The following is a 21,136-nucleotide window of genomic DNA, read 5'->3' as shown; positions in this document are numbered from 1 at the left end:
ACACACACACACACTATTTATATATATACATATATATAAAATTATACAGGAGCTCTATATCATCTACTTCATGATAATAATTTAGTAAGTATTTGTATTTGCTTAAGGTAATGTTACATTAACGTGGGTTATCCCAATTTGCATTATTTTTGTTTACATTTATATGTTTGAGATTTCTTCTTGTCTCTTTTGAGTAAAATTAATGTGGATGCTGTAATGTATTTGGATAACACTCAAATATAACACCCACAACTTAATACTTGTGGAAAATACAACAAAGTTTATAATGTAGAAGATTGATTGGGTGAGGATGAAACAAAAAAAAATATTCCCTTGGGTACATTCCAGCTTTTAGTCTATGATTTGTGACCTGTTCTCACAGAATTGAAAACAGCCAGGGACTCCAGGGGACTAGAGAGTAGAAGTTATACTCTTCCCAAGAATTGTCAACACCATAGAAGAATGTCCATCCAACATGCCCGGCAGTTTCGGAAAGCCAGCCAGTAATGGAAATAAGCTGCAGCTCATAGAGGATCACAACATTGTGAACTTGCACCCAAATCAGGGTACTAGCAGCCTAAGTGCTGCATACATTGTGTATCAGTGACAATTATTAACTTCCTTGTATGAATTTCTTATCTCGTCATCTCCCCTGCACACGCATATGAGCACATGGCATGTACACATGCACACACATACACACACGTACACATTCTTTCCTCAGGTGATTTAAATCACTAAATCCTAAATTCTTTAGGTGCTCATCCCTTCAGTGAAAAACCTCATCTGCTGAGATGAATGGTACAACAAAGCTGTTGGAATTCTTAGGCGATGTAGTATATTGTAAATATAAGCTGCCATTGTTACTATTATTAATGTCATTAATATCATTATTATCTTAATTCCTCAGAGTAAATGATATACAAAAATAGTTGGTGGTGAACGAGTAGAAAGAACTAGGAATTCCAACAGCCCAGCCAAAAAATAATGGTAAAATCAAATACACATCTTCATTTGGTAGAACAAACAAAAATTGTACCTTTTTATCCCAATATTGACCTAGAGAATATTCCTAGGACCCTGAGACATGCACACTAAATCACAACTATTAATGCTCAAAATTGGTTATGAAAAGTACATGTTTTCTAAGAAAGAGTATATGACTTAACTGTTACCAAGCCTTGAGTCCAAGATCGACTTCATCAGTGGCCTTACAAGAAGCTCCCCCTCAGAACATATAAAAATAAATCATCTATTAATACACAAATAGAAGCCACATACAGAAAATTGATTTTCCAGAAATACGGCACTAGCATGCAGTCATTGCTGTGGGCATAGTTATTAAACACTTAATATGTATTAAACCCTTTATATAAGTATTACTTTTAATTTTTTGAACTCCATGAGATAGATAGTAGTATTGCTATTTTACAGTTAAGTTAGCTGATTGCTTAGAGAGATAATGTAATTCACTCAAGCTTAAACAACTATCAAATACTAGAGCTAGAATTTGAACCCAAGTCTTACTACCTTCAAAATCTATTTTCATTTCTTAATGTCATGCTGATATCTCCAATTAAATAAATGAACTTGTTTTTATATGTCAGGCAGCTGTAAGAATAATTCAACACAAGGAAATTATGATCTTACTAATGCACCGTCATCAGGAAAGTCACTTGAAATGGGGTTAGGTTTCTGATGATAGATTTATACTTCCCTCAAGTCCCAAGATTTCCCTCAAGTCTTTCTTTTGAAACAGGCCACACATCTTAGAATCAAGGGCTGGTGTTTTGCCTTGAAACTGAGCAGTAATGCCTAGCCCAGCCCCCCTGGCCTCATGATTATCAAGTTCTACCCAGCAGAGTTCACCACGTTTAGTTAGGAATCAAGGGCAGACTACTCTTATTCTTTTAGGACCTTTTAAGCTGGTCCCATTGTACTCTGATGAATTAGATCTTTACTTGCCAGTTATTATGTGAACATATCTTTGCTTTAACAAGTCTAGTCTCCTCAATACTCCACAAATTCCCCATTTTATCGTTCCTTCCATGACTTTACGCATGTTAATAGCTCTGCTTAGCACATCTTCTTCTCTCCTCTGCCCACTGGAAAGCTGCCCACCTCCAAGGCCTGGATAAAGATCTTCCTCCACATGGGAGTCAACCCTGACCCTTCACTGATAACTCTCATTATGAACTATGTTTAAATATGTTGTTTTATGTCTTCCTGACTTGCTCTCATAATATTTAATGATCATTTGAGATGCATAATTTTGTTTTACTTTTTAATGCTAAAGCCTCAGCTCTAAAGGTAGGAACAATTTAGTCTAGTATTTCAAACTCTTCTGGGAATACAAAGGTTGTGCTTGTTGATCTCTTGACTATGCCGGTCTCTTCTGGGAAATAGATATAAACAGTGAGGGGGATTGATCTTTATGCCATTTCGCCTGACTCATATATTCAGGGTGGAAGCAAATAATGAGGTCAGACCTCAGCAAATGACTTTTTCATGACAATTTCCCAAGTTCCACACAATGCAATAGAAAAAGTACAGATTTTAAAATAAGACTGTCAGCTTTAAATACTAACTCAGGTGATTAAATAACAGTGGGTTCTAGGTAAGTCTTTTTCCCTACATAAATTTTATAAAATACTACATTCTTCATAGAGTTGTTAAGACTGGAAATACTAATGTATATAAAAGCATCTGGAGCACAGTTAACTAATAATAAATCATGTCTTGTATTATTTTTACAGGGCAAGTAGCTCAAGGCACCCTGTCTTCTAAGGTGGCCTTCTTAACCACTAATATTTTCTTTTTTGTCTTGACCACATAATTTTGTCCAGTATCTAACAGATCATGAACTAATGGAACTTAGAATTTTATCTCAGGAGTCTTGATACTGATGCTAAAAACCATGAGCACTAATTAATGTTACAAGAATCACTGTTGAAATCTAGATATTTCATTGATGTATCTATTAATATTACAGCATAACAAACATTGCTTCAAAAGTACTTGGGTCGTTCAAGCAAAACTATACAAGTCTCCAAGATATTAAGTATCTTTATTAGAAATACTAATTTGTACTTTTATTTTGCCTAATGACAAGAGCTCATAGAGTTTAAATGTTTTCAAGGACTTTGTTTAGTGGCATAAATAGTGGTTCCTATATCCACACTGTTTGACTTGCCTAACTTAGATAATTGTGTAATTTGTCTGATTATTGAATATTTTTATGTGTCTTATGCCAGCAGTTGTTTCCCCATTCAGTTTTAAGCTGAATATTTTACATGACCTCTCTAATGTAGATATTCTGATACACTTTTGCAGTTGTTAATATATATACATGAATTAAATCAAAAGCTAATGACGCATATTATAAAGAAAAAAAGATGAGTTAAATTAAAGTTGATTATGTTCAGTTAGCCACTGTGTAAGACCTCTTTTGCCTAATTCTAGGCTATAAGGATTTTTTCCTGTGGCTTCATCTCAAAGTTTTATAATTTTAAGTCTACATTAAGAATTATGATTCATTTTGAGTTTATTTCTTTTAATAAAGTGTGAGGTTTCGGTTGAAAAAAATAGAGTTTTTTTGAGGGTGTTGGAGAGATGCTGAGAACGAGTGCAGTACTAGTGTGTTCTAGGTCCCAGGCAGTCATAGGACAGCATGAGGGCAGTAAAGGAAAGAAGCAACGAATGCTCACTGAACACTCTGTGCCAGGCTTGGTACTGACAGTAACCCATGAACCGGTACTGGTATTTCTCCCCTTGACTTCATGAAGAAACATAAGTGATCCAGCAGCACAGTTATTTGGAGTGAGATATATGGATCCAATTTGTCATTCAATTTGAATAAAGTATAGATAGATTAGATCTGCATTCATGAGAAGAACTGCATGATTTCCTATATCACAGAGAAAAGTAGTCATACAATTTCTTCTCTCTCTCTCCTAGAAATATGCTGAATGAGAGTCTTTATATACTACCATCCATTTATACTGGAATTGTCCACTTGGAATGTTGAAATGAACATTTATCTGCGCGGTGAATACCTGGTAACTTTACTAAATTACTAGGACAGTAAAGTCAAATATTTTTGAAGACTCTGAGCTTAATTATTCATATATATAAATGCCATTTAAATGAATAAGATTATATATAAATATATATAGTGCAGTAGTAAAATGAAATTTTGTTTACTTTACAAGTAAATGACCCAACATCATTTGGACATAAAATTGTTGGGGTTTTCCCCCCTTCAGTGGGTGTGTACACACACATTCACCAAAATCGATTCTAGTTTTTATAGAATTTTTGAAGACAAGCATTTCAGTTTGGATGGCTGGGCTATGCTTCCCATCTACCAACAGAATTAAATATTATCTGAGGGCTAGGTGAATATACAAAATGTTAAATTTCTTGGCCATATTTGAAGGATATATTGGATGATCTGGTTAATAATCATGTTAATACTTAAAGCCAACTTGAGTGTTTTAAGCAAAATCATCCAAATAAAAGGATTTTACTTTATTCAATTGTTTCTGTCAAGCAAATTGTCAACAACTGGGTGACCAAGACAATTATTATCAATTATTCCCTAATATTTCTATGCCAAAATCTTCAAGATCAATTATACCCTTGAATAAGGGCCCAAATCCTGAGACGGAATTTGTCATAGGCTCTAGGTAGAAATTCAAACACAAGTCACTTACATGTGGATGAAATACAGACTAAAACAAAATATCTCATCAGGTAATGGCAAAAGTGACCTTTTTTCTTCTATCATAGCATTACCAATCAACACCAGAAATAGACATTTTCTTTGTGTTTCTTTGGCACACAATATGGATCCTTGAATAATAACTACACTTCCTAGTAGTTTGGCTTGTCTAACTGATTTAATTGCCAAGTATCTAATAGTCCTAACCCCAGTAGATAAAAGTGGCACTTAAGAATAACAGCGTGAATCAGATAAGGAAGAGATTCTTTATCTGGGCTTTACAGAGTCCACAAATGGGCTTTATTATATCCAAAAACTTAAAATTGATCCATATGTTCAAATGATACCATTTATATGTGGGGAAATATCTGTGAGATTACACACTAAATTTATAACGGTGGCTAATTTTGATGAGGTGGTAGAGAACTTCAGTTTTGATTTTTTTTAACCCTTGGAAATGAGAATTTATGCATGAATTACTTATATGATTGAAACTAATTGTAAAATTGGTTATAAATGTATATTTGTAATTTTTTATGAGAATGGGGCAATGATTTCATCTCATGCTAGGAAATATGAATCCTTCATGTTATATATTTTGAATCTGGAGAAAAGAGATATATCATCTGATTAGAGACATACTAGCTTCAAATTTTATACATTTGAAGTAACTTCAAATATTTGAGAGGTTTCTTTGACCTTGTTTTGTTATTCCTTAAATGAATTGGACTAGATTTAATTATTAAAAATAATGCTTTGAGGCAGCTCTCATTTATATATAGCACCTCTTATATTGCTATGGTATGGATCAGAATGTACAGTAGATGAATTTCAACACAAACCTACAGTTGGCTGGGTTGTTGCCATGGTGAATCAGGAGTCCACATAACAGGTAGCCTTGATTATGCTATAAATTTCAGTCACCTAAAGTACCAGATTTATTAAGTGGAGAAAGTTATAATATACAAAGCAAGTATTATCTAGAAAATAAGCAACAAAAATCATTCAAACTTTCTATGATTTAAAGGGTTTTTTTTTTTTTAATATTTAAGAAGACTATGTTTACATGTAGGGTAAACAAGGCTTAGAAAAGTTCCTTTTAGGGGCAACTGGGTGGCTCAGTCGGTTAAGCATCTGCCTTCAGCTCAGGTCATGATCCCAGAGTCCTGGGATCGAGTCCTGTACTGGACTCCTTGCTCATTGGGGAGCCTGTTTCTCCCTCTGCCTGACACTCCCCCTGCTTATGCTCTCTCTCTCTCACTTTCTGACAAATAAATAAATAAAATCTAAAAAAAAGAAAATTTCCTTTTAATACCTTTAATTTATAGAATAATTATCAGCTATGGATGGATGGAATTTGGCATGGTATATATCAAACACAACTTAGCACCAGATGTTGTTCTGGACACAACCATCTGAATCTCTATATTTCTAAATGCCGATCTAGAACAACAACAAAATAAATCCTCTTGGAACCATGAATCTGTGTACTACTAAATACAATCCATTTCCATTAGAGATGATGCAATGGAGACTGAGAAAAGTGACTATCACATAGCAACTTGGAAACATAGCCTTGTCTATTTAACTCTGTCAATAAATCTTACACATCAATTATATTTCACATGACTGTCTTTTCCAAAGCAGTTTACCCAATGGTTGCCTCATTGTTATCTAGCAGTAATGCCTTCTTTTATGCTTTCAACAGGTGACTATATTAACTATAACAAATGAATAAGAAGAAGCAAAAATCCAATAAGGCATTTATAGCTTTCTTTCTCTATGTAATTATAGTGAAATAATTTTTTTTCCGCTAATTGCCCACACTTTTAAACTGATAACAGGAAGCACCCTTGCCTGATTATGAAATAGTGACTAGAAATATAAGCATCCATCCCATGGATTTTTGAGCCCTTTATTTTATTTTACTATTTCATTTTTAAGCCACATTTAAAAAAATGTGTATATTTGGGTTCAAAAATCAAAATAGTTACTGAATTCTTAGTGCACTTGATCTAGATAAAAAGCTTACGATGTCAGAATCCATACATAAAAGGTAATCGCTTCATAGTACAGTTTTATTTGACTTCTAAAATTTAATTCAAAGATCTTATAATAACAAAAATGTATTGAAAAAAACTTCATGGCACCAATCAAAACACACTCTGATTATAGACTGTGGTTATCGTGCCAGGTTAATTATTATGAAATCCTATCTAGTATTCAAAAATAATACAGATTTTTAAACTCATAAAATCCCAAAGAGATTAATAATTTTTTATCTAGTTTTCCTCTGCATCTCCTTGAATCTCTTTGGGAAGTAAGAATTGGTATTATTATTATTATCATTATTATTAAAAATATGAGAAAATAAATCTATTGCCTTCAACTGGCACACAGCCTCCCATAGTCTGGCTCCAACCACTCTTTCCATCCTTATCTTCCCCTTACACATGAACCTCAGAAAAACAGAAGAGCCTATTCCACCTGGAACATAACCCATACCATCCCAGTTTGTGCCTTTATCCAGGCTGCCTGAAAGTCTCTCCTTTCTCATCCCCTTCACTTCCAGTCTATGCACCCAATATTAATGGCTTGCATTTATTCAATGCTTACTACACACCATGCATTTACTAAGAGCATTATTTCATTTGTGCCTTTTAACAACCCTATTTTACAGAATATGAGAAACTTCGGTAGTCATCCAGATAGTAAATGACAGATCTGGAATCTGCACCCAGGTAGACTTCAGATTTCACTCTGTGATGCATTACTTAACACTGTGATACATAAATTACAAGTCCCAGTAAACTGTCAAGATCCAGAGAAAACAATTGTTCTCACAGATATTTCATTGACTTCCCCAACTTCTCTCCCCTTTATCTGCTCCTGTATCTCTCTGAGGTAAAACTTTAATATCTCACCACTGATAAAGTTAGTGATGTACTCCTCTCGTTTGCTCTGCTAGGTATTCTGATTCATCTTAATAGTCTTTGTGTTAAATAGTAACATGCACATGGTAAGCCCTCTATTGATATTGGTTAAGTGCATTCATCATTGACAGATATGAGATAATTCAGACTATATTACAAATGACCCCGGAAAAACAACTTAAAAAATCAATTTAGCAAGTCTATAATGTAATAAGTAATGATCAAAACTGAGTATTTCTTCACAAATTTGATTTTTTTAACTTGAGTTTATAAAAGTGATCAAAAAAGTGACCCGTTTGGGCATCCTAGTTTCAAATCCATTCATTCAATTTTTAAAAATTGAATTTAAAAATTTTTTAAATTTTTTTATTGAATCAGACAACAGTATTCGAAACTATTGTTCAAGGATACTAGGTGAATTTTGGTTACTCTAAAGAACCAGTTGAAAAGGAACTAATTCTTTATGATAATGACTATATATATTATTCTTTTACTTGTTTTTTATTGAGCTGATTCAAAAATTTATTTTTTTTTGTACAAATACATATGTTGGTATGTAGAAGAAGCAAAGGAAAATGGTAGATAATTTAGATAATGGTAAATAGTCTGGCAAGAAAAAAAATAATTATTTTTCTCATGTGATGCCAAGCAAATGTAGCCACTTTTTTTAATTCTTGGAGATAAAATGGATACTTTAATACTATTTAGAGACAACCTATGTTTATTCACCCAATTTCTCACATTTAAGAGGGGAAGTGATTTGAAGAGTAATTGAGGCTTCTCCCTTGTAAGCCATCAAAAGGTCACTTTTTCTCCCCTTTGTTTTAAATGTTGGTATATTTCATTTTGACAATTGTCTGATTGAAGTTTTAAAGTCTATTTCTGTTTAAATAATAATAACATGTAGGATATAAAATAACCAAATTTAAGGATTGCCTTTTAGCTTTTCATATTTAAATTTAAAGTGTATATTGATAAACATTATGTAATAAAGAAAAAGGTAATTATTTGCAGGTTTATAGTAACTTAGTGAATTCAGAACAAGGATTCTTAGGAAAAAATCAGTGTTAGAACTGAGTACCATTTTTACTTTTTCTTTTAACTTCTCCCATTTAAAAACATTTTCCTCATGTTGAAAAATTAAAATATAAAAACTATTTTTTCAAAGCACAAGTGTACCAGTTTTTAAAATGCTAGAACTTCCCTCAAAAATGAATTACTTTGAAATGATTTTTCTTAAACTCAGTCATTTTTTTTCCTCAGTGACTCAAAGCACAAATAACCAAACCGTAATTGTTAATTACACCTATTGATCATCAGTGACAGAATAGCATCCTATTAAATTATCTTGGAAACTGGAATCAAGCTAGAAACCAAGAAGGATATAGCAGCTATATAACTTAAAGGAGAAGAAAAAATTATTTTCACAATTAGGCCCACACTAGGAATAGTGCAGTTATTTTATTGATTGTTGGTGGAAAGAGTGGGTCTATGAGGCTTTCCTGGAGATCCACCCAAAGCAAACAAGAAGGTCATTGGGTCTGAATCTGACCTAGAGGAAATTTTATTTTCTCTGAGCATTAGGTACTGAGTTATTCTCCAATCAGAATGTTGTTGCATATCATACCATTTATTGTTTAACTTATTGTCTACAACTTACAAAAGAGTGTTTAGATGTAAAGTATCAGAAAGCTAGCAAAGAAAGATTAAGAGCAATGTTTTCTGGGATAAAATACTCCTTTTACACTCACACATCTCTTTTTGTTCTATCAGTGTTGCTTTTAGTCTACCCTGGACACTGTTGCCGAGAAATAAATGCATAAATCTACCCTTGCTTGTTCCTGATACAAGAAAATGATGTAACACTTTCATTTTGATTTTCCTTGTAAAAGAAACAGGCTAAGTGAGTCTGCCCTTGACAGGTGTGACTCCCTAATCAGCGCCACTAGGCAGCCTTATACAGCTTCAGCCAGTGGAAACTCCCCTCCCCCACCCCAACTTTAAACAAAGCCATTTAATTTGGTCTTAAGCCAAGGTAAGAGGGGGAAAAAAACAATTAGTAAATGAAAGGACTACATAAAGAGGCAGAGTCTGCCAATAAGAACCTACATGCAAGCCAGAGGAGATTTATGATTTTCTTCCCCAGGGAGGGAGTGACTAACGCACGCACACTGACCATCACCGTAAAGAGGTAAAGAGAGAGTGAAATGGCTCAACGTACACACACCCCGCTCCATACCGGGGACGAGTCTCCGAGCTGCGGCTTGTGCTCTCGGAGGGCCAGGCTGAAGCTGACCGCCCCCACGGCCACGCTGGACACCCCCAGCCCTATCTCCAGCACAGAGAGCACCAAGAGGCTCCCAATAATCTGGCCGCTGGTGCACATCCTTCCTCGGTCATCATTCCTTCCAGATCAGAGAGGGAAACCAACCATCCACCTTCTTCCTTCCACTATCCTCCTTACCCCTTCCGCCCCCTACCAGACCCCAAAACTTTTCTTTCTTCACCAGCGAAGCATTATCCACAAGGACTAGATTTCCAGAACCGGAGACCCTCTTCCCGGATCGGGCCAGAAGCAAAAGAGTCGCTCCACCCCCTGACACGTTCAGACAGGAATCGTAGGATTTTTCCTGGGTTCGGTGGTCGGAGTCCAGGAGAGGAGAGTGCGCGGGTAGAAGGGCTTTCAAGAAGGAGCCAGAAACCTGGAGGAGCCAGGAGCAAGGAGCCCCGCTCTCGAGGCGCTGTCCAGAGTTCTGCCGCGTCCCAAGTCTCCGCAGGAAACCAGCTCCCTTCTAACCTCCCAGACTCTTCAGGCTCCCCTTCCTTTCTTGCGGAGGAGATGAACCTTGCTTCCCGGAGATCCAAAGCGGAACTGCTCAGAGCTTCTCTCCCCCCCCTCCTTCGTCTCCTCTCCTTTGTTTTCGTGGTAACACAAAGTGCTTCTGCGAGTCCTTTGGTCCCCAGGCTGAGCGGGCGGATATATTCAGTACCACGCTCCTCGCAGTTGCTGTGTCGCCAGAAAAAGCGACCTTGTCTGACGGCCTTTTTCCGTCTGGGTTTCTTCTCCCTCGTCGTCGTCCTCTTCTCCCCCCTCTCTCTTGGTCTGATTCTCCTTCATTTCAGTGACCTCATTGGGATTTGAGAGGTTGATGGAGGAAGGAAAAGCCTGATATATTTGTGGGTCTAGAACCAATACTCTTGGCTGGCTTCTGATCAGCCCCGCCTCGCGACCCTGACCACAGCGATCCAAAGGATCCCTACCTCTGCATCTCCCCTACTTGCTCCCTTCTGGGCTTTTATCCAGATGGAAGGGGAGGGATGCCTACGTCAACGTGGGGCTCATTCTGTGTAAAACTTTCTTCTGCGTGTACACGGGGTAGTGTGGGGGCGCAGTGGGCAAAGACAGGCAGAAAGAGCAGAGGGGTGGAGAAAGGCCAGACTCCTAAATTCACTAGGACTCTCAAGGACTCTCACCCAGGAACATATCTTTCTAAAGAGCTAGACTCAAGCCTGTTTGTAAGGAGGGCCAACTCTCCATTGTCACGACCTGTCCCTTGCCTGTCGGTGGTGTGGAGACGCAATTGGCCGGGACACTCTTCTGTGAGGATATTGGTGGTGATTCCTTTCCAGCCCCCAGATGCTTGCTCTTACCCCGCAGTAATGCTATGCTTTTGAGATACATCGCCAGACTGAGCATGACTGGGAGCATGTGTTCTCATTCAAATTCAAGAGGTGTATACATTTAAGTATTTCACTGTAAAGGGCATTATTAAAAACGAAAATTTGGCTCACTGAACAACTGACAGTCATTCAGAATCATTAGGGCAGGAGCCAACCCTTGCTTGAGTGTTATTGTGTTGTAGTCTGATGCACACGGGGTTCTAGAAGTCTAGGAATTGCTGTGTCTGGACCCCATTTTCATGTCCCTGATTTTACCTCATGAAAAATCACAAGGTAGTTCATCAGGAAGACTCAGGAAGCTGGGAGATGAGAAGGTGTTTTGGGGTATGACCCATCTTTCTCAAAAACTGGGTTTCACAGGTGGAGATAGATTGAAGGAAAATAGAACAAAGGACAATTGAGTTCGGAAACATTACACAAAATCAGGACATCTTGACCTCTGAATACATGCAGACTAGTGCAGTGCAGGCATCTTTCTGATTAGAAGTTTCTCTTTTTAAGCCCCGATGCTGAGCTCACTAAAGCTGAATGATACACAATCTATAGCATAAACGCCGATTTCAGTTTTCTTAAATTTGGTTCAGGGTTTGTTTAATAGTTTAAATTCAATTCTACACTACAATTTACTTTCTTTTTGATATATTTATACTCTACATTTTAAAAAAAAATTGAGTTCTCTTCCCTTAAAAATATAAAAGCAGGAAGAATTATAACTTATTAGGCCTTAGACAGTCCTCAGTTATTGTGATATTTGGGGCACAACTCAAACATTTATGTTGACTAATTAGTGAATTCATTTTCCACATCTTGAAAACTCAGTCTGCCAAACAGCCAATTGTTAGAATCCTTCAAATACTTTTTGGTTTTAATGAAGCACAGTTTATTTTATTTAAATCTTGTAGAAGCCATCTAAATGATCCAATTTATATGTAGAAATAATGAAGTATCTAGATTGCCTAACTTTGGTTTGTGTTTAGTCACTGCTTTTCCTTTTTTTTTTTTTAACTCTTCTCCATTTGAAAGAGAATAACAAGCTACAGTAATTGTTAAAATAGATTGGTTAATGCAGACATTTGGAAGGAGTGTAACTTACAGGAAGGGAAATTAATTTTATAGAAGACATACAGGTAGTGTTAACAATAGATGGATTTCAAAGAGAGAAAGAAATGAGTAAGTCATATATTATCTTTGAATTATTCCTGAATGTGATGACTAGAAATATGTTTACTTATATACCCCAAAGCTTAATATGCCTGAATATAACCAATCTTGAATGATCCTTGATCATTGGTGCAAAGCCCAAACCTTTTGAAAATCAAGAGTATATAGAAGAAACTATATCCATCTTCACATATCAATGACGACCAGTGAATCACACTTAAACAGAAACATTTATAGGAATAAATAAAAACAATAATTATCCACAGGAAATTATGTTTTATGTTTAAAAACATGGGATCAATGCTGTTAGAACTTTCAAAAGAATATGACCTGTTCTGGGAACAAAGTAGATTTTGCATGCCCTTTTAAATGATATAAAGTTCCTCCCAAAGTAAACAAAAGGACCACTAAAATTTACTCATAGTCATGGAAACCATAACAAAAATGGATTCAAATTGGCATTCTATTATCTCTCAAAACTATTTGTTAGAGAAAGAATTATAGGGTAAAGTAGAAAATCAAATTAAAACTAAATAAATACTTGCATAATTAGAGTATATTGCTATCCAAATACCAATGGCTCTACAATTAGAGGGTTTAATTTTTCTTATGTCATGTTACACCAAAAAAGCTATTCATGAGATCCAGCAATAGATGGCTCAATACTTGTACATCTTCAATAAGAGCCATGTTATAAAAAAATCTCAAGTTTGCCACCTGCTGGCTTGTATATGATACAGTGAATATGAACATGTAGGTAACTTAAAATAATTCTTATTAAATTTATTAGCTAATCAGAAAAAAATCCTTCATAATTGCCATCTTTAAGGACCTAAGTTCTGCCAATAAGTATTTAAGAGTTCTGAGAAACCCATGCCTTCATCTTCCCAAATAAGATTTATAGAAATTTTAATACATGGATAAAGGAAAATCCAAGAGTTAGTACACAAATACCACCTGTCTTAATTTAATGAAGTTGATGAAATAAACAACTCAATCGCTAATACAGATTTAGTAACTGAAAAGGTCAAAATTTTAAACTGATTAATTTTGGGATCTGATTTAAACTGTTTAAGCTTTTATAAACTAAATTGTATGGTGACCTTAGGCACTGGACTGAATGACCAATGAAGTATAAAGATTAAGGAAAAGAAAAATCACAGAATCATTATAAACCATTTAGCAGTTTTTAAGTGTTACGGGTCTATTTTATATCTTAATATTCTTGTCAATGTGGTTAGAAATGATTGTACCTTAAGACTTAGGATTTGATAAAGTGACTCTGCTAAAAAGGGAGAAAAGAAAACAATATTTTGAAGATATTTGTTCTTATTTAAATATCAAGAAGCAGAGATAATTAAAATTGAAATTTTTTTTGTCTTCTAGTGATAGTGGATCTTAGAAGTCATTATCTAATATTGTCAGTGCTTAAGAAAATTTGAGAAAGTATAGTAGTACTTAGTACTGTATTTATCACAATTTCCCATTTTTGTCTGAAATATCCTTTGATTACTAACAACTTTTAAACATGAAAAAAACCTGACAAATGATGTATTTTATAGCGCTTTCTACTCTTTATAAAGTGTGGGTATTTCTACTCCTGGCCATTATGGAAAAAATGGGACTGGACTTACTTTCATACTATATACAATGCATTCAAATAAACTGTTCAGATACTGTATGACAAGCAGTGCAGCACTGTAATCTCTGGAGAGGAGAAATAAGCAAGGTTTTCTGTCCTGGTCTTTCTACAAGAAACGGAGTACCAAGCAGAACATGGTGGTCTTACTGAGTTTCTGGGGCAAATAGCAAAGTTTCTGGAGGCTATTTTCAGGACAAAGTACTAGAGGGGAGGGTATTTCATGGAGAAAGAGATCTCCACAGGGATCCCTTGAGTCTGCTGTTCAATTCTTAACCACAACCAGGGAGTACAACTCCATAAGACTAGAAGCAGAATGTCTAGAGAACTAAAATCTGAAGCTTACAAGATGTCATGGAACATTAAGGTTCATAGCAGCCAACAAGGGTCTTTGTTGAACACTCAGCCTTCAGTGGAACTCAGGTGGGGCACTCATACGTAATAGGGCTAACCTACGCCTGGAGTAAAGGTAACTCTGTTTCTGACCCGAAAATACATCACAGCAGGCCTCTAAAGTATCAGTCTACTCTGTAAGTAACTTAACAAAGTTTAATACATCTTAAGGAAAATGACAAACATCACTCAACAGTGTAAAAGTCACAGTATACACTACCCAATTATCTGAAATATGGAAAAAGCTGAAAAATGTGATCTTAACTGAGATATCAGAGATGATGAAATTAGATAACACTTTAAAATCTCTATCATAAATATTGGAAATATGTTCAAAGATGAAGAGGAAACCATTAATGTGATACTATATAAATTGAAGATATAACAACAAAGTACAATTCCTACAGATGAAAAATTATATTTCTGAAATCAAAAACCGTACGTTTGAAAGTAATAGCAGATTAGACACTAAAGAAGAAAAGATCAGTGAACATTAAGATACAACAATAGAAATAAGAATTACAGCAAAAAAAAAAAAAAAAAAAAAAAATCCCCAAACACCAAAAACGCAAAACCCGCAATACAAATTAAATCACTGAAAAGCCAAAAGTGAAAGACTGAAAGAGAGAGAGAGAGAGAGACTCATTGACCTGTAGGACAATTCAAGACGTGAGGCACAGATATAATATAAATTCTAGAAGAAGAGGCAAGTACAAATACTTGAAGTAATAATGGCTTATTATTTTCCAAATGTGGTGAAAACTACTAACCCACATATCCAAGAAGCTCAATAAACCACAAGTAGGATAAACACAACAAGGTATATCACAATCAAATTGCTGGAAACCAGTGATAAGGATTAAACATTAAAAGCAGCCAGAAGAAAAAGGACACATTATGTGCAGGGGAAAAGAGGCAGGAATTCCAGACTTCTCATCTAAAATTATTCAATAAAGAGGACAAATGAATGACATTTTAAAGTACTGAAATTTAAAAAGAAACAAAAAAACCTCTATTAACCTAGAATTGTATACACAGAAAAATGCCTTAAAAAATGAAAGGAAAACAGGTTCATTCAGACCAAACACTGAGAGAATTTACTTAGTAAATTTATTAAGACATAAGATATTCACCATAAGAAATATTAAAAGAAATATTCTTCAAGCAGAATTAAAATATGCCAGAAGGAAACTTGGGTCTATACAAAGGAATACTGAGCATGATAGTGGTAGATATATTGGTAATCAGAAACAATGTTTTTGCATTGTTTCTGCAATTGAGACCAGAGATATCTTGCAACATACAGAGTTTCCAATTCCAGCACAGCCAAGAAAATTAATAGCTAAAACAAAGGAGAAGGCCCGAATTCTTACAGCTGGAAATGACACTTCTTTTTTATTTTTATTTTGTTAAGTTTTTATTTAAATTCCAGTTAGTTACCATATAGTGTAATATTAGTTTTAGGTGTATAATATAGTGATTCAACACTTCCATACAATACCCAGTGCTCATCACAAGTGCCCTCTTTAATCCTCATCACCTGTTTCACCCATCTCCCCACCCACTTCCCCTCTGGTAACCACCAGTTTGTTCTCTACAGTTAAGAATCTGTTTCTTGGTTTGTTTCTCTATTTTCCCTTTGCTCATTTGTTTTGTTTCTTAAATTCCACTAGAGTGAAATGATATTTGTCTTTCTCTGACTGACTTATTTCACTTGGCATGGTACTCTCTAGCTCCATTCATGTCACTGCAAATGGTAAAATTTCATTCTTTTTTATTGGCTGAGTAATATTCCACTGTATATACACACATCATTTCTTCTTTATCCATTCATCTATCAATGGACACTTGGGCTGTTTCCATAATGTGGCTACTGTTGCTAATGCTGCTATAAACATCGGGATGCCTGTATCCCTTTGAATTAGTATTTTTGTATTCTTTGGGTAAATACCTACTAGTACAATTGCTAGATTGTAGGGTAGTTCTATTATTTACTCTTTGAGGGAATGCCATACTGCTTTCCAGAATGGCTGCACCAGTTGGCTACCAACAGTGCAAGAGGTTTCGCCTTTCTCTCCATCCTCACCAATACCTGCTGTTTCCTGTGTTGTCAATTTTAGCCATTCTGACAGGTATGAAGTGACATCTCATGTAGTTTTGATTTGTATTTCCCTGATGATGAGTGATGTTGAGCATCTTTTCATGTGTCTATTGGCCACCTGGATGTCTTCTTTGGAGAAATGTCTGTTCATGTCCTCTGCCCATTCTTTAATTGGATTATTTGTTTTGGGGGTATTGAGTTTTATTAGTTCTTTAAAAATAAACAACCTAACTTTACACCTAAAGGAACCAGAAAAAGAACAATCGAAACCTAAAACCAGCAGAAGGAAGGAAACAATAAAGATTAGAGCAGAATTAAATGATACAGAAACTAAAAACAATAGAACAGATCAATGAAACCAGAAGCTGTTTTTTTGAAAAAATTAATAAAACTGATAAACCTCTAGTCAGACTTATTGGAAAGGAGAAAGGACCCAAATAAATAAAACCACAAACAAGAGAGGAGAAATCATAACTCGCACCATAGAAATACAAACAATGATAAGGGGATATTATGAAAAACTATATGTCAGCAAATTGGAAAACTTGGAAGAAATGGATAAATTCCTAGAAACATATAAACTACCAAAACTGAAACAGGAAGAAATAGAAAACTTGAACAGACTGATAACCAGTAAAGAAATTGAATCAGTACTCAAAAAACTCACAGCAAACAAAAGTTCAGGGCCAGATGGCTTCACAGGAGAATTCTACCAAACATTCAGAAAGAGTTAATACCTATTCTTCTCAATCTACACCCATTTCTAATTTCTGATACCCTTACACTTAAAAAATGAGTGCTAAGATATAATACTTTTGTTATGTATTTCTCAACTGAGTGACCATTTACATAATTATTTCAGGGGCAAAGAAATTGATAAGAACAAGCTGTTAGGTTGCATTAATAAACACAAAAAGTAGATTAGCCATGGTAGAATTGATAGAGCCATAAGAAACCCTCTTGTTTGATTTCATCCTATATTTAGATCCTTTCTACCACATTCCTGACCTCTTCTTCAACTCTTCGTCACCAGGAACAGACTATATTTTAAAAAGTCTGCATAGTAAACCAACATTTACGTTTTGGTGAATTCCATCCACTGCACTCAATTCTATTTTCTGGAATAACAAAAAACAAGTAAATACTATTTTTATTGCCATAATCATGCAAATATCTTGCAATTTTCATGACTGTGTCACATCCAATGTTTACAGGAGAAATTTCCAAGTCCCTTCAAGGTCATAAAAAATGGTCCAGGTCACTGATGATAGGGAGTCTTAACCTGTCCCTGTTTCTCTAAAGTAAAAATATGTATAACTGTTTAAAGTACAACACGTGTGTTCCAATAAGAACCAAGTACTAGAGGATAATTATGTCTGTAATTCTGTATTTTTGTAAACGTGACCTATAATGACTGTGGCCATTTTTGGCCACACTTTGAAGCACTAATTCAGGCCAAGTTTTCAACCAAGGAAAACCCCAGAGTATTTTTCTTGTGGACTGTCCTATTTCCCCATTCTTGTACTCAGTTGATTTTTTTTTTTTTTAACCTAAGGGTAGGTTCATTTATTTATCATTACCTAGTTTCACCTTGTTGGCTTTGCCCCTTAATTCTTTCCTGCTGAGGTCTTTTTGAATGCTCTTTCTGTCATCCCATGCACTAGCTATTCCTTCCAGAATTATATGTCATATGCCCCCAAGCAGTGGGCCTACTCTGGCCTCATTCTTCTTGTTCTGAACATTTCCAAAAATGTCATTTTTATTATCTTTGGCATTTTTAACAAGCTTCTGCTCATTTATGCTTTTGCTTTACTGTCTCTGTATTTCCAGATTCCTGCTACTCTAGGGTTTATCATGATGTATATGGCCCAACTTTCAGCTTTTCATATTTCCCTCAAATATATGCTTATCTGAATAGTTCTTCGACAGGTACAAGATTTATTGATTTTTACCCTTTTACTTTCCCTTAAATGGGGAATTTGTAGTTATAATCAGAATTTGGGTTTTAAGAGATTCCTGTTCGGTTAAGCTATCCTACAGCTAAAGTATCTGGCTAGGGGCTCTTCTTACAAATTGTAGAGAAACTATGTCAATGTTTGTTTCCCCTATCTTGAGTCTACACTAACTTATAAACTCACTGAATAAATACTTAACAAATATCTGTTGAATATATGAAAAATAAAAATAAAAAAAGAATTGATGTAAACAGAAAGATGTTATTTTTCCAAGACTTTATCCAGAACTTCTTCAACTACTTATATTTAATTACAAAAAATCAAATTGGCATGGTAATTCCTCTCCTTGCTTCCTTCACTAACTCATTTAAAAATAAAATGAAAAAGGTGAATAATAACCTGGAAAAAATGAGAAACAATTATGACAGTTTTATTCTTCACTTATAAATAGCTATTTCAAGCCAAAAAGAAAACAACTTGAATGAAAAGATCACAATGTATGATCAAGCAATGTTCATATCCAAACAAATATAAAAAATGGCTAGTTATTTTAAAATGATAATTAGTGTGGTTGGGGTGAAGTTAAATAATTATTTTCATAAATACTGTGGAAATCTAAATGGATACAATATGTTTAAAAGATATTTAGTAATATATATCAGGACTACTAAAAATGCTTATATATTTTGACTCAGTAATTTAACTTATGTATTTTTATTCTAATAAAATATTTAATGATGATCAAAAGGATTACATATAAAAAATGTTCATAACAGTATCATTTGAAAAAAAAGTTAAAACCAGCCTAATTTTCCAATTAAAGGCTAAAAGAACTGTAAGGGTATAAAATAGGATAATTTGTAGTCATTAAAATTATATTTTAAAATCATATTATCTAGCAATGATTTGAAACTATACTTTAAAAATCATGTGAGTAAACAAAACAATCCTAATTTTCTTTGACAGTATGAATATAAAGAACACTGTAAGGAATTACACATTTTATTAGTGCTCTAGTTGCTCTAGTTGGTGATTATAGATTTTTTTTTATTCTCTCCTTTACACTTCCCATACTTTTCAATTTGCGAAAAAACTTGTATTAATTTTTAATCAGAGAAATTTATACAATGAGAAACAGGAACTAAAAAGCACAGGAGTCTGGGGTTGCTTAATGTGGGTGGGAAAATATCTATGAATCTCAATATCCCCACAGAACATCATTATAATTTAAATTTAATTTAAAATTCTTAGTTAATGATAATGTTTGAAAATTAAAGTTATATTATGTTAAATATTCCCAGCTTAAGAAGCTGGGGTAATAAATCAGATATTTAAAAATAAGTTTTTTTAATCAGAAATCTTAAAGTTTTTTAAAAATATATTCTTCTGCATTTAAGGAATGATGAAGGAATAGGGAAAATACAATGAGAGGAAAGAGTTTATTCTTCCAGTGATAGGCCATAACTGTAGCAGATCATATGCTACAGGACTGAGTAAGCATAAGGTTTCTGAGATTTCAAAGCAAACACTTTTTGTCCAGGTGACACTATTCTCTCAGCTTGTATGTCAATTGCTGGGAGTAAATAAGAAACATCAGAAGTTCTGTTCACTTTTTGAGGCCACTGAGACACAAATAAAATTAGTATTTTATTTTACTTCCTGCTTCTTCAATTAGTAAGATCTTGAAAAATAAAAGCAGCTTTTATATTTCATTGATAACAGGAATGTTCTTTGTTCAGAACTCTGTACATAGCCAACAACAATTAAAAATTTTAGGTTTACCAATTGACTGGACAGTTGTATTGCCCATAACAGAAGATTTAAAGTAGGTCAACCTTTCTTTTGAAGGGCTTAGGAAATTAGGAAGAACACTATTATATAATATCAAAACTAAGTTAAATTAATTTTTCTTCTCAGTTATTGTAATTAGTTTACTCTCACCCACACACCAAATCTTGACTGTATAAGGGCTCAGACCCTGGAAACATCTACTGAGCAGGATAGGGCAATACTGATTCACGAGATAATATTGAAGATGAATAATAGCTAATATCATGGAATGCTTACTGTGTACCAGACACTATTCTAGATACTGGGGATAGACCATAAATAAGACAGAATAGCTGCCCTAAAGAGTTTACACTCTGTGGGGGATTCACACAACAAACAAGTGATTATATGATATAATTTCAGATAGTGAAGTAAATTGTTAAGGTATGGGAATGAAGTGATAGATGGGTATTTTAGATAGTGTCCAGTAGGTGACACACGATCAGAGAGACTTGGATGAAGTGTGTGTGAACCCGAGGAAGAGCTGGAGAAAAAGCATAGCAGACAAAGGGCAGAAGTGGGCACTGAATATTTCTATAATGGCTGAAGCCTAGTGAGTTAGGCAGAAAATAGTTGGAAATGAGGTTAAAGAGGTAGCCAGGGACTAGACTACTTAAGGCTGTTCAACCATGGTAATATTTTGTATTTAATTCTAAGTTGACAGACTAGAAGGTTTTGAGAAGGGAAGTGACATGAGTTGATTTATATTTTAATAAAATC

The 21,136-nt window shown here is 34.7% G+C and overlaps 1 protein-coding gene across 7 annotated transcripts in view; it reads right to left on the bottom strand.

Moving 5' to 3' along the window:
* TMEM196 (transmembrane protein 196) overlaps window positions 1–21,136 on the bottom strand; it is a 216,320-nt gene that overhangs the window by 37,818 nt on the left and 157,366 nt on the right. For 2 of the 7 annotated variants that reach the window (XM_040644211.1, XM_008686370.2), the window contains exon 1: window positions 9,896–10,042. The exons of 4 other annotated variants lie outside the window; for them this stretch is intronic. In XM_040644211.1, coding sequence (XP_040500145.1) covers window positions 9,896–10,042 — 147 coding nt within the window. Of the gene's footprint in view, window positions 1–9,877; window positions 10,043–21,136 lie in introns of those variants that run through there. One more of the 7 variants, XM_040644212.1, reaches the window with a different exon arrangement.

Source organism: Ursus maritimus, unplaced genomic scaffold (genome assembly GCF_017311325.1).
Source record: "Ursus maritimus isolate PB19 unplaced genomic scaffold, ASM1731132v1 scaffold_3, whole genome shotgun sequence".
In the NCBI taxonomy this organism is placed as follows: domain Eukaryota; kingdom Metazoa; phylum Chordata; class Mammalia; order Carnivora; family Ursidae; genus Ursus; species Ursus maritimus.
This window is presented reverse-complemented; position numbering and strand designations above follow the sequence as displayed.